The 13,199-nt window shown below is 43.6% G+C and overlaps 1 protein-coding gene across 1 annotated transcript in view; it reads right to left on the reverse strand.

Annotated features, from left to right (window-relative positions):
- TLR4 (toll like receptor 4) overlaps positions 1 to 12,510 on the reverse strand; it is a 116,162-nt gene extending 103,652 nt beyond the window's left edge. Inside the window, exon 1 of the mRNA XM_073573123.1 lies at positions 12,343 to 12,510. Coding sequence (XP_073429224.1) covers positions 12,343 to 12,414 — 72 coding nt within the window. The 5' untranslated portion in view covers positions 12,415 to 12,510. The remainder of the gene's footprint in view (positions 1 to 12,342) is intronic.
- Between the last annotated feature and the right edge of the window lie 689 nt (positions 12,511 to 13,199).

Here is a 13,199-nt window from a genome sequence, read left to right on the forward strand (position 1 = left end):
GTGGAAAAGAACTATGACATCCTTAATAACTTAGATTCCTTCATCACAGCTATGAATCAAGTTTTTGATGATCCAAACCGTTGTGCCACAGCAGAAACCAAATTGCATAATTTACGCCAAGGACGACGCTCGGTCGCTGAATATACATCAGAGTTCCGTCGCTGGGTGGCCGACACCACATGGAACTCAGCGGCCCAGAGAAGTCAGTTTCGACGAGGATTATCAGAGTCAGTAAAGGATGAGCTTGCCAGGGGCGAAACCCCTGATCAGTTGGAAGACTTTATTCACCTATGTGTTCGAATAGACCAGAGGCTCACCGAGCGGAGAAAGGAGAGACTTCGAGTACTGGAAAATAACCCTGCCTTTTCTTTCTCTTCGTCTAACCATGAACAAAAGACGCAAAGTGTGTCTGAACCGATGCAAATCGATGTTATTCGAAAACCGCTCTCAGCACAAGAAAAGCAGAGGCGACGGGCTGAAAATTTATGTCTCTATTGTGGGGGCTCAGGTCATTTCGCCATCAATTGTCCTAATAAAAGGACTATAGCCTTCATAAGCGACATGACTGCAAGCGATACAGACCTCTCCCAACAGCCATATCCTAGTATGCAGAAGATTTCATCAGTAACGCAGGAGAAAAACAAGATGTGTGCATCATCATCTCATTTTGTCACTCCCATTCAGGTCATAATGGGCAACCAAACAGTACGATGTTCGGCCTTGTTGGATTCTGGAGCAGGAGGGAATTTTATGGACTTAAAATTCACGTTGGATAATAATATTTCAAGCAGAACTAAATCCATACCAATCGAAATGGAAACGGTGGACGGATCACCCTTATCTTCTGGACCTGTTACTCATGAGACGATTGAACTTGAGATTTGTATGGAACCTGATCATCACGAAACTGTCAGTTTCCATCTGATTTCCTCTCCAAAATTTCCCGTTATCCTAGGAGTTCCCTGGTTCTCAACTCATAACCCCTCTATCAACTGGGCTTCAAGGACCATTACCTTCCCTTCAGAATACTGTAAGAACAATTGCCATAGTGATCCACCTGTTCCTAAACAAATCCAAGTATCTGAGATTTCTCATACGAAGGAAGATAAACTACCACCACAATACCAACAATTTTCTGATGTCTGCAGCAAGAAAAAAGCTGATCAATTGCCTCCTCATCGTCCGTATGACTGCCCCATCGAGCTGCTTCCTGGAACAACTATTCCATTCGGGCGAATTTATAATCTCTCTGAACCGGAACTGAAGGTACTGAGAGAGTATCTGGATGAAAACTTAGAGAAAGGCTTCATCCGACCTTCTACATCTCCAGCTGGGGCACCCTTATTCTTTGTTGAAAAGAAAGACTCAACTCTGCGGCCATGTATCGATTACAGGGAAATTAATAAAATTACCGTAAAAAATCGCTACCCACTTCCGTTAATTCCAGAGTTATTAGAAAGACTCCGCTCTGCTAAAATTTTTACTAAACTGGACCTGAGAGGGGCCTACAACCTCATACGGATTCGCCCTGGAGATGAGTGGAAGACCGCCTTCAGAACAAGATACGGACATTTTGAGTACCTAGTGATGCCTTTTGGCCTTAGCAATGCCCCAGCCACCTTTCAGCACTTCATTAATGATGTGTTTCGAGATTTTTTGGATCAATTTGTTGTTGTTTATCTCGATGACATTCTTATATTTTCAGATACCTTGGAGGAGCATCGCAGGCAAGTCCAGTTAGTCTTGGAACGTCTACAGGAGAATCATCTCTACATAAAACTTGAGAAATGTGAATTCGAACAACCCACGATCCAATTTTTAGGATATGTCATCTCCCCAGAAGGTCTGAGCATGGATCCTGGTAAGATCAATGCAGTGGTGGATTGGCCACCCCCAAAGAATTTGAAAGACGTTCAGCGCTTCATTGGCTTCGCCAACTTCTACAGAAGATTCATTAAAAACTTTTCAAAAATTATTCTGCCAATCACCTTGCTAACCAAGAAAACCCAAGTTTTTTTTTGGTCTACAGAGGCACAGGAGGCTTTTGACAAATTAAAAAATCTTTTTACTTCTGCACCACTACTAGTCCATCCAAATCCGGAACTGCCATTTGTTGTTGAAGTGGATGCCTCGGATTCTGCAGTGGGAGCCATTCTGTCTCAGCGAGTTGGAGATAAGATGCAGCTTCATCCATGCGCTTTTCTTTCTCATACCATGTCACCTGCGGAAAAGAACTACGACATTGGGAATAAAGAACTTTTAGCCATAAAAGTCGCCTTCTCCGAGTGGAGACATCTCCTAGAAGGTGCCAATCATCCGGTGACCGTCCTCACTGACCACAAAAATCTAGAGTTTTTACGCACAGCAAGAAGACTGTCTGCAAGACAGGCACGGTGGGCCTTGTTTTTCTCAAGATTTAATTTTGTAATTTCCTATCGGCCTGGTTCGAGAAATGGCAAAGCTGACGCCCTGTCCAGGATTTGTTCTGAACCTCAGAAGAGTTCTAATACTGACAGTACTATTCTGGGCCCCAAAAATTTTTTGGGAATATTGGACTCTAAAGTTTTTTTTTGCTCAGATTAAAAATGGCTACCACAACGACCCTTTTCTTAACCATCCTCCTAAAGATGTCAATCTTTTTTTCAAGAAGGGATTTTGGATGCTGAACCACAGGGTTTATATCCCAGAATCGGTGAGACTCGAAGTCCTCAAATTAGTCCATGATTCTAAACTTGCAGGACACCCCGGAGTCATGAAAACCCAAGAACTACTACTTCGTTCCTTTTGGTGGCCTAATTGTAGAAGGGATGTGAAAAAATATGTGTCCTCCTGTGTAACATGTGCACGTAACAAGACACCACGTTCCTCTCCTTTAGGACTTCTACAACCTCTTCCAGTTCCATCCAGACCTTGGGGATCAATCTCAATGGATTTCATCGTGGATCTACCTCCATCTAAAAAGATGACTGTGATTCTTGTTGTGGTAGACCGACTCACAAAGATGGCCCATTTCATCCCAACTAAAAGAATTCCTACTGCGGAACAAACTGCTGAGTTAATGATCAAAGAGGTTTTTAAGCTGCATGGGACTCCTGATAATGTAGTCTCCGACAGAGGGGTGCAGTTCACATCGAAATTCTGGAAAAGCTTCTGCACAGCCCTGGGAGTCACTGTGAATCTTTCTACGTCTTTCCATCCGCAATCAAATGGCCAGACGGAGAGGACGAACCAGACTCTCGAGCAATACCTCCGCTGCTTCATTTCATATCTTCAAGATGACTGGGTGGACTATTTACCAACAGCGGAATTTGCCTATAACAACGCTAAACACAGCTCCACAGCCCAAAGTCCTTTTTATGCTAACTATGGCTTGCATCCAGTAAGTATTCCTAATCTTCCTTTTGAAACTTCTACCCCTGCTGTTGCTGACCGACTCAACAGATTAAAGGAATCCCAGGAGAAATTAATTGAGATATTGCAAAAGGCCCAAGAAGACTATAAAAAAGCAGCAAATAAACACCGTAGAGAACCTCCTAATCTGCACGTGGGTGACAAGGTTTGGTTGTCCACTAAAAACCTAAAAACACACGTGCCATCTTCTAAATTGGGACAAAAATTCATAGGACCCTTCCAAATTGCTGCACAAATTAACAAAGTTGCTTTCCGGTTGGAACTTCCCAGCAGTCTTAAGATTCACCCAGTGTTTCATGTATCTCTGCTCAAACCATTCTGTGAAAATCCATTTCCAGGAAGAACTCAGCCTCCTCCTCCACTTGAAAGGGTCCATGGCGAGGAAGAATTTATTGTGGAGAAGATTCTGGACTCTAGGAGAATCCGAGGTAACCTGCAGTATCTTGTGCAATGGAAGGGTTACGGACCAGAAGAAAACTCATGGGAACCGGAGGAAAATGTTCATGCTCCTAGGCTAACAAGAATCTTCCATCAGAGGTATCCAGATAAACCAGTCCCTGAGATGTCCAGAGGCCATCCTGGAAGGAGGGGAGTACTGTCAGGAATCGAACCTGGAACCTCTTGTCTGCTGGCCAGCAGCTCAGCCATCTGAGCTATGCGGCTGCTTGGAAGATCCCATGCGAAACTAGATACCAGTGATTCTTGTTCTTGATCAGCTCCACCCTGTGCTCTCCTAATTGGCCCATTGATTGCTAATTGCCCACCCTATATAACCTCAGCCAGTACACTTCCTCATTGCGTGATTATTGTGCTTCCAGCCTGTAGTCCAGCTCCTTCTCCTGCTGCTGCTGCTGCTGCAGCTGCTCCATCTGCTAAGTATCGCTGATCCCGTGTACCGACTTCTGGCTTTTCCTCTGACTTCGTTATCTGCCTGCTCCATTGCTAAAGTATTGCTTATCCAGTGTACCGACTTCTGGCTTCACCTGACTACGCTTCCTGCCTTGCTCCCTCTAGTGGTTGCAATAACACTGGCTCCAACCTGAACCAGATCGTGACACATGGCTGGGCAGTCTACATCTTGAGGCAGGCAAGGTAGTTAGTGATAACGGCCGGAATTTTGTGGCAGCCATAGCCCTTTCAAAACTCAGACATATACCTTGCCTGGCTCACACCTTGAACCTGGTGGTGCAATGCTTGCTCAATAATTATCCGGAGTTAACACCCCTGCTCCATAAGGTGCGAACACTGTGCTCGCACATCCGCTGGTCGCCAGTACACTCCAGTCGTATGCAGAAGCTGCAGCGATTGCTCCACCTTCCCAAGCACCGCCTAATTATCGACATTGCAACAAGGTGGAACTCCACCCTGCACATGGTTCAGAGGCTGTGTGAACAGAGGCAGGGTGTAATTCATTTGTGGGAGGATACACGGGCAGGCAGTTTGCAGGCAGACATGGAGTTGTCTGGTGTGCAGTGGTCGAAGCTGAAGGACCTCTGTAAAGTCCTTCAGTGTTTTGAGGAATGCACATGGCTGGTAAGCGCAGATGACGCCATCATAAGCATGAGCATCCCACTTATGCATCTGCTCATGCAAACTTTGACGCACATTAAGGATCAGGCGTCTGCAGCCGAGGAGGAAGAGGAGGAGGGAAGCCTTGATGACAGTCAGCCATTGTCTGGTCAGGGAAGTCTCGAGGACGAGGTGGAGGAAGAAGAGGAAGAGGAGGAGGAGGATGATGGGGATGATTATTTTGGGGAAGAGGATGCTTCTCAGGGGGCAAGAAAAAATGTTGGCGTGGCAAGGTAGGTACAGGGTTTGTGCGTGACTGGAGGGATGTGGATTTGCCAGAAAGTGCTCCTCCATCCAGCAATCGCAGTGCATCATTGACACCTGGAAGATTGGCCCACATGTCTGATTATGCCTTGCAGATCCTAAAAAAGGACCCCCGCATTGCCAAAATGATGAACGCTGATGACTACTGGTTGGCCAGCATCCTGGATCCACGCTATAAAGGCAAATTCCAAAACATCATGGCACAGGAGAACCTAGAGCTAATAATGGCTAACAAACAAGCAACTCTGGTTAACCGTTTGCTTGAGGCATTCCCAGTACACAGCGGCGGTGATGTTTTTCCAATGAGCCGTAGGGGGCAACATGGAAGAGGTGTTCGTGGTGCACACAGCCAAAGTGGCGTTGGACACAGGGGTTTCATGACCATGTTGTGGACTGACTTTTCAAGTACCGCTCACACGACTGGTAATACTGCATCGATGGAAAGTGACAGGAGACAGCAGTTGTCAACTATGGTAACAAACTACTTCTCCTCCTTTATCGATGTTCTCCCTCACCGGTCTTTCCCCTTTGACTATTGAGCCAGTAAACTTGACACCTGGCCTGAATTGGCACAATATGCCTTACAGGAGCTCGCTTGCCCTGCTGCTAGTGTGTTATATGAACGAGTCTTCAGTGCTGCTGGATCAATCCTGACAGAAAAAAGGACCCGTCTGTCGACCCAAAATGTTGATGATCTAACCTTCATTAAAATGAACCATGCATGGGTTTCAAAGGATTTTGTTCCACCCTACCCTGCTGACACGTAGGTTGCCAGAAAAATGACTTGCTTTTGTCCTCCTCTTCCGCGGACTTCTCCAATTACTCCATTTGTAGCTGCTGAATGTCCAACATCTACATATGCCAATTTTTCCACCTCCCTAACTGGGCTGCCTCCCCCCACAGGGCTGGGGTCACCACCTGGCGCACGCACCCGTGCGAGTGCTGTTGCCCTGGACAGGTGGGTGGGCACACTCTTTGGCAACGGCACTGGCACAAGGTCCCTCTTAGTAGAATCAAGTGTCTCTGACGGTGGGGGTGCACACCCACCATCAGACACACCGGCGTACCATGAGGGGCCCTGTGCCAGTGCCGTCGTCAACGAGTGGGCCCCCCTGCTTGCTCAGGATCACAGCACTTGCAAAGTTGAAATACTTACCTCTCCCTGCTCCACTGCCGTGACGTCTTCCGCGTTTCCTGATAGTGACATTCTGGTCAGAGAGCGTGATGACATCACATCTGTACTCCCTCTGCCTAAACAGTCCAATTGCAGTGAGATGGAAGATGGGGACGACGAGGAGTCCAGACTAGTACAGGGATTCCCTAGTGAGGAGACTTATTTAATTGTTTTCAATGTTGGGACAGTTATTTTTGGGGAGCACTATACTCTGGAGAATGATATATGAGGCCCACCATACACTGGAGCAGTCCAAAGGTGGACATCAGACACTGGAGCAGCATTTACAGGGCCCATTATGCACTGGAGCATTAGAAATGGGGCCCATTATATATGGAGCATTATTTGGGCCCATAACACAGTGGAGCTTCATCCATGGGGACCAACATATACTGTAGCATTATGTGGAGCTCATCATATACTGTTTCAAACATTATATGGGACCAATGATTCTGTATGGAGAAATATATGGGCCTCATTACTCTGTATAGCGCACTATGTGGTGGCCATAATACTGTATGGAGTAATATACTGTCCGATTTTGGAGCTATTGGAGAATTTCAAATGGATATCAGTCATGAGATGTAAAAAGTGAAGTATTTTTCATTGTACTATACTGCTATTTCTCTGCGGTATCAGAGTATCATGAATTGTGGCGTGTGTTAAAGGAGCCCATTGACACTCTTTGGCCCTGGGCCCACGAAAATCTGGATCTAGTCCTACCCTTCCACAACTTTAGCCAAATAACCCCCAGTTTTCAATGCCTAACTATTATTATAAAGTAAATTAAGGTTGACAAGCTTCGTAATAAGAATTGATGTTTTTAGCATTAAAATGGGCACTGTAAGTGTGTTTCCTGTCCTCCACTCCCTGCTGACCTTGGTTCCCCATTGACTTGAATTGGGTTTCGTGTTTCAGTCGGCCTTCGACTTTTCACGATAATCGGCCGATTTTGTTCGACCCGACTTTTGAGAAAGTTGGGTTTCATGAAACCCGGCTCGACCGAAAAAAGGCAAAGTCGCTCATTTCTAGCCATGACGTCTTCTGCGTTTCCTGACAGTGACATTGAGGTCAGAGATTGCGATGACATCACGTCTGTATGCCCTCTGCCTAAACAGTCCAAGTGCAGAGAACTGAAAGATGGTGACACTGAGGAGTCCAGAGTAGAGCAGTGCCCAGCGAGGAGAGGTATTTAATTTTTTTAAAGGTTGGGAGCAATTTTTGAGGAGAACTATACACTGGAGAATGATATATGGGGCCCATCTTACACTGGAACATAATCCATGAGGCCCATCATATAGTAGAGCATTCCAAATGGGGGACATCAGACACTGGAGCAGCATCTATGGGGCCCATTATACACTGGAGCATTAGAAATGGGGCCCATTATATATGGAGAATTATTTGGGCCCATAAGACACTGAAGCATCATCCATGGGGCCCATCATATACTGGAGCATTCTAAATGGGGCAGATCAGACACAGGAGCAGCATCTATGGGACACATTATACACTGGAGCATTAGAAATGGGGCCCATTATATATGGAGCATTATTTGGGCCCATAAGACACTGGAGCATCATCCATGAGGCCCATCATATATTAGAGCATTCCAAATGGGGGACATCAGACACTGGAGCAGCATTTACGGAGCCCATTATACACTGGAGCATTAGAAATGGGCCCATTATATATGGAGCATTATATGGGCCCATAAGACACTGGAGCATCATCCATGGGGACCATCATATACTGTAGCATTATGCGGAGCTCAACATATACTGTATGAAACAATATATGGGACCAATTATTCTGTATGGAGAAATATATGGGGCTCATTATTCTGTGTGGCGCACCATGTGGTGGCTATAATACTGTATGGAGTAATATACTGTCTGTTTTTTGAGCTATTGTAGAATTTAAAATAGATATCAGTCATGTCATGTAAGAAGTGAAGTATTTTTGTCATTGTACTACTCTAATGCCCGTATAAAGAGATTTAATATCCAAGGTGCCCAAAATAAAATTGTAATTCCACTGGTTTGGTTTTAGAATTTGTATTGCATGACAAATATCTTTCAGATATGCTGGTAGCCATGTCATGCATTTTTGTAAATGTGTATCAACATATCTAAATAATTTAGCAGTTAGGCAGTTGACACCTGATATAATTGGTCTTCGTAGAGGGCATGTGGTGCTCTTATGCAGCTTAGTGATATAATAGAAGACTGCTATACTTGGAGTTTGGTTCATTATATAGTAAAATTCCTTTTTAGTTAGGATACCCACTGATTTACCTTTTAGGGCTAAAATATTGAGTTTTTAATCTATTTTAAAGTGGGATCATTAATCAATTTTTTATATGTGACTTCGTCTTCTAATAGATTCTTTATGGTATATAGTGTGATTGAGGATCGCAATGCCCCCTCCTTTGTCCGCTGGGCAGATAATGATGTCATGATTCTCCTGAAGGTCAATAATCGATTTTCTCTCTTTATTACTAAAATTTTGCGATGCATATATGAGGTCCCTCCTACAATTTTTTTTCTGACATCCACAGTTACCATGGTATCAAAAGAACGGAAGGCGTTAGAGTATTAATTTGTCGTATTAAATGTAGAGGGTTTGGATAAAGTAATATGTATATATTCTTGTGTAGATTGTCATATCGTCTGGTCATTCGACTTGGATTGGACATCCCCCTTTTTGTAAAAAATATTTTTATGGCTAAATTGCACAGGAATTTCTTCATGCTCATAGAAAGGTTAAAAGGATTGACTTCAGCTGTTGGAGCAAATTTTAATCCTTTTTGTAGGAGCGTTTGGGATAGTTAGTATGTACTTATGTACTTATTCCTCACCCAAGAATCTGCAAAAACCCTAGTCCATGCCCTCATCATCTCTCGCCTTGACTACTGCAACCTCCTGCTCTGTGGCCTCCCCTCAAACACTCTCGCACCCCTCCAATCTATTCTAAACTCTGCAGCCCGACTAATCCACCTGTCCCCCCCCGCTATTCCCCAGCATCTCCCCTCTGTCAATCCCTTCACTGGCTCCCAATTGCCCAGAGACTCCATTACAAAACCCTAACCATGACATACAAAGCCATCCACAACCTGTCTCCTCCATACATCTGTGACCTCGTCTCCCGGTACTTTCCTGCATGCAACCTCCGATCCTCACAAGATCTCCTTCTCTACTCCCCTCTTATCTCCTCTTCCCACAATTGCATACAAGATTTCTCTTGCGCATCACCCCTACTCTGGAACTCTCTACCACAACATATCAGACTCTCACCTACCATCGAAACCTTCAAAAAGAGCCTGAAGACCCACCTCTTCCGACAAGCCTATAACCTGCAGTAACCACCGATCGACCAAGCCACTGCACGACCAGCTCTACCCTCGCCTACTGTATTATCACCCATCCCTTGTAGATTGTGAGCCTTCACGGGCAGGGTCCTCTTTCCTCCTGTACCAAATATGATTTGTATTGTTTAAGATTATTGTACTTGTTTTTATGTATACCCCTCCTTAAATGTAAAGCGCCAAGGAATAAATGGCGCTATAACAATAAATAATAATAATAATAATAATGTTAAAGATTTTTTGTGTAGTGATAGCTGTTGTTGTTTTCTTTTGGGTGAGTTTCCCCCCTCTTTTGCCTCTTTTGGTTTTGTAGTTTTTAGCTGGAAAAAAATCTTGATTAATTTGTGGGTAGAAGTTTGACCCTCTACCTTTTCTGGTCCCTCTATTTGTTGACCTAATTGTGAGGTTTTCGGAGATTGGGATTCCCAGTTATATTGGTATGGTAGGGTTGGCTCTCTGTGGGGCCCACTTTTCTCTGTTGTAATCCTCTTCATTTTATCTATTGGTGATTGATTCATGTGTAGGGTCCCTATTGGTGTTTGTTTTGCTGGAGGTAGATTCCTCCCATCCTGGTGTAGTTTCCAACTACTCTACCAGCTAAATAGAAAACAGCTTGTAAGCACTGCGCATGTTTTACTATCTGGCAATGGTGATCGGTTTCTAAGGTAATGAGGATTAATGAATAGTGATGAGCGAGTATACTCGTTGCTCGGCTTTTCCCGAGCATGCTCGGATGTCCTCCTAGCATTTTGGCGTGCTCGGAGATTTAGTTTTCGTCACCTCAGCTGCATGATTTGCGACTGCTAGACAGCTTGAATACATGGGAGGAATGCCTGTTTGTTAGGGAATTCCCAAATGTATTCAGCCTGTCTACAAGTCGCAAATCATGCAGCTGAGGTGACGAAAACTAAATCTCCGAGCACGCCAAAATGCTCGGAGGACACCTGAGCATGCTCGGAAAAACCCGAGCAACGAGTATACTCGCTCATCACTATTAATGACCGAACGTGCTCAGATAACGTCTTATGCGAGCAAGGTCGGATGTTATTGCCTGTTTGCTATGTAATCCCCACGTGTGTCTAACAGCCAGAAATCACGCAGCTGCAGGGACACGAACATAATATACGAGCACTACCAGATACTCGGATAACACCCGAGCGTGCTCGCATAAGACATTATCTGAGACGGTTCGCTGATCATTAGCAATGAGCTGTAAACAAAAGAGAAAAGTCTTAACATCTTAGGAACGGTACCATTTTTATTGAGCAGTAAATTGCCAAGTAGCTTGGATCACAAGCCATATATGATGATGGGAATAACACTTTATATAGGAAGGGGAGCCAAACTGAATATTTGCCCAGGGTGAAAGACAACCCAAGTTTGCCTTGGTCACGTAGGATGTTTAATGATGCTGAGTGATGACAATTTTGCATTGACTTTATTGCCTGATTCAAATATTTCAGCTCCATATGACATTGTCAGGATTTGGCTGTCAAGGGGAACAGGGACTGGAAATACAGTTCATTTTTTCATACCAAAACCAAGGGATTTCAGAAAGTGCTCCACTATCAATGGTCCCTGTTCAAGAGAATATTGAGACGGCATACAATGATTTATAAAATTGTTTTCTTTTGCTCATTTTCTCACCAATTTACCATTTTATTTATGCTTCTTACTACCCATTTCAATTCACCTACAGTATATCCCTTCCATGCAGGCAAAGTTCTTCAAACGAATCTGTCATCAGGTTTCTGCTACCTCATCTGAGAGCAGGGTAATGGAAGGGCAGAGGCCCTGATTCCAGTGATGTATCAGTGATTTACTTTGTGCAGCAGTTGTGATGCAATCTGAGTTTTTACATGTAGCAGAGCTCAAAAGCTGACCCCATACCGCAGCTTTCTGTGTAAGATGAATATTGACAGCTGCTTATCAGTGCTTGGACTAAGTCTCACAAGGACACTAGTCCGGGAGTGATTATTACTAATTGTAGTGAAACGACAGCACACAGCCTAATAAGTAACACATCACTGAAATCAGGGTCTCAGCTCCTACCTCCTTCTGCCCTTAGATTACATGCCCTTAGACACCTTTCAGTGCTGAGCTAGCCAGTTATAAATGTATATTTCAGTCCGTCATTTTCTACAGCTCCTTGTTCTGGCTCTGAGAGTGATTCCCAGATGTTATATATGTTCGGAGACATATTGTTAACTTAGATACAAGTATTTGGCACTGAAAGAAAAAAAATTGCAACTGGGTTTCGTTAAAAATGTTGCACAGTTTGGCTTTTACAGATTAATTGTTCCCCCGCACAATCAACTTTGATTTGGTCGCTGGTGATAAAGCACCGGGGAAAGGAGCTCAGAAAAAGACAAATCAAAGAGTTGGAAACGATTCCATTGGACAGTCAGAATGAGCTCACTGACAGATTCTAAGATAACTCATTCTGCAGCCAGCAATATACAATATTTTTCCTAGATTTGAGATATAGACTTCTATTTTTTACCCTGAATGTGAAAACACAAAAAGTAGAAGACAGGTAGAACAACGAAGCACCTACCTCGATGCAGCAGCTCCGAGCAAAGTGAAGCACATACCACAGGTTGAGCAATAAAATCCACCGATCTTCCATACTCCATAAACTTCACCTCTATAGTGTCCTATATGTCTTGCTCAGAGGAGAACGCAGTTGTGGACATGTTTCATGTCCTAGAAGTTGCTACGTCAAAGGCTGCGAAAGTAAGATCAAGATCACTTCCTGATAGTCGTTGATAAGTTCAACAAACGGCTCTTTGATCCGCATTCTAGATACAGACATCATACATATAATAACATTATTTACAAATAAAATAATAAATGCAAATAATAAATGTAAATAAAAATGTTTTGATTTTTTCTGCAATGTCTGCAAAACAAAAAAAAAAATCTATTTTTCTGTTGGTATGTTCCATACTCCCCTCTGAAGCAACGTAATTTGTGCTTTCCTGACCAAGACGCCTCTGCTTCCTCTTTTAAGGACATGCCGGGGTTAATAAGGTGAAGGAGGAGGGTTTTTTTTAAAAAACATTTGACTTGACCTTGACCCTGAAAATTGTGTTTGTGACACATTCAGAATAATTTTTCCTACTAAGATTTCCTCCTATTTAATCAACAGCCACAGACTGATCATTTTTCCTAAATAACATCCAAAATAATGATAAATGCCCCTAATGCCACTTGAAAGAACCTGACTTTCTTGTAAAAGTCGGGATAGAACTTCTAGGTTGTGGGATTCTGGTATGACAAGAGCTGGATCCCCTAACTCTCTGAAGCAGCCGAGATTTACTGGTGGACCTGGGGAAGGTGAGTAAAGCACACACATATATTTATATATTTATATATATATATATATATATATATATATATCTCAAACTGTGC

The sequence above is a fragment of the Dendrobates tinctorius genome, unplaced genomic scaffold, assembly GCF_039654945.1.
Source record: "Dendrobates tinctorius isolate UK_male_01 unplaced genomic scaffold, ASM3965494v1 ptg000034l, whole genome shotgun sequence".
NCBI lineage: Eukaryota > Metazoa > Chordata > Amphibia > Anura > Dendrobatidae > Dendrobates > Dendrobates tinctorius.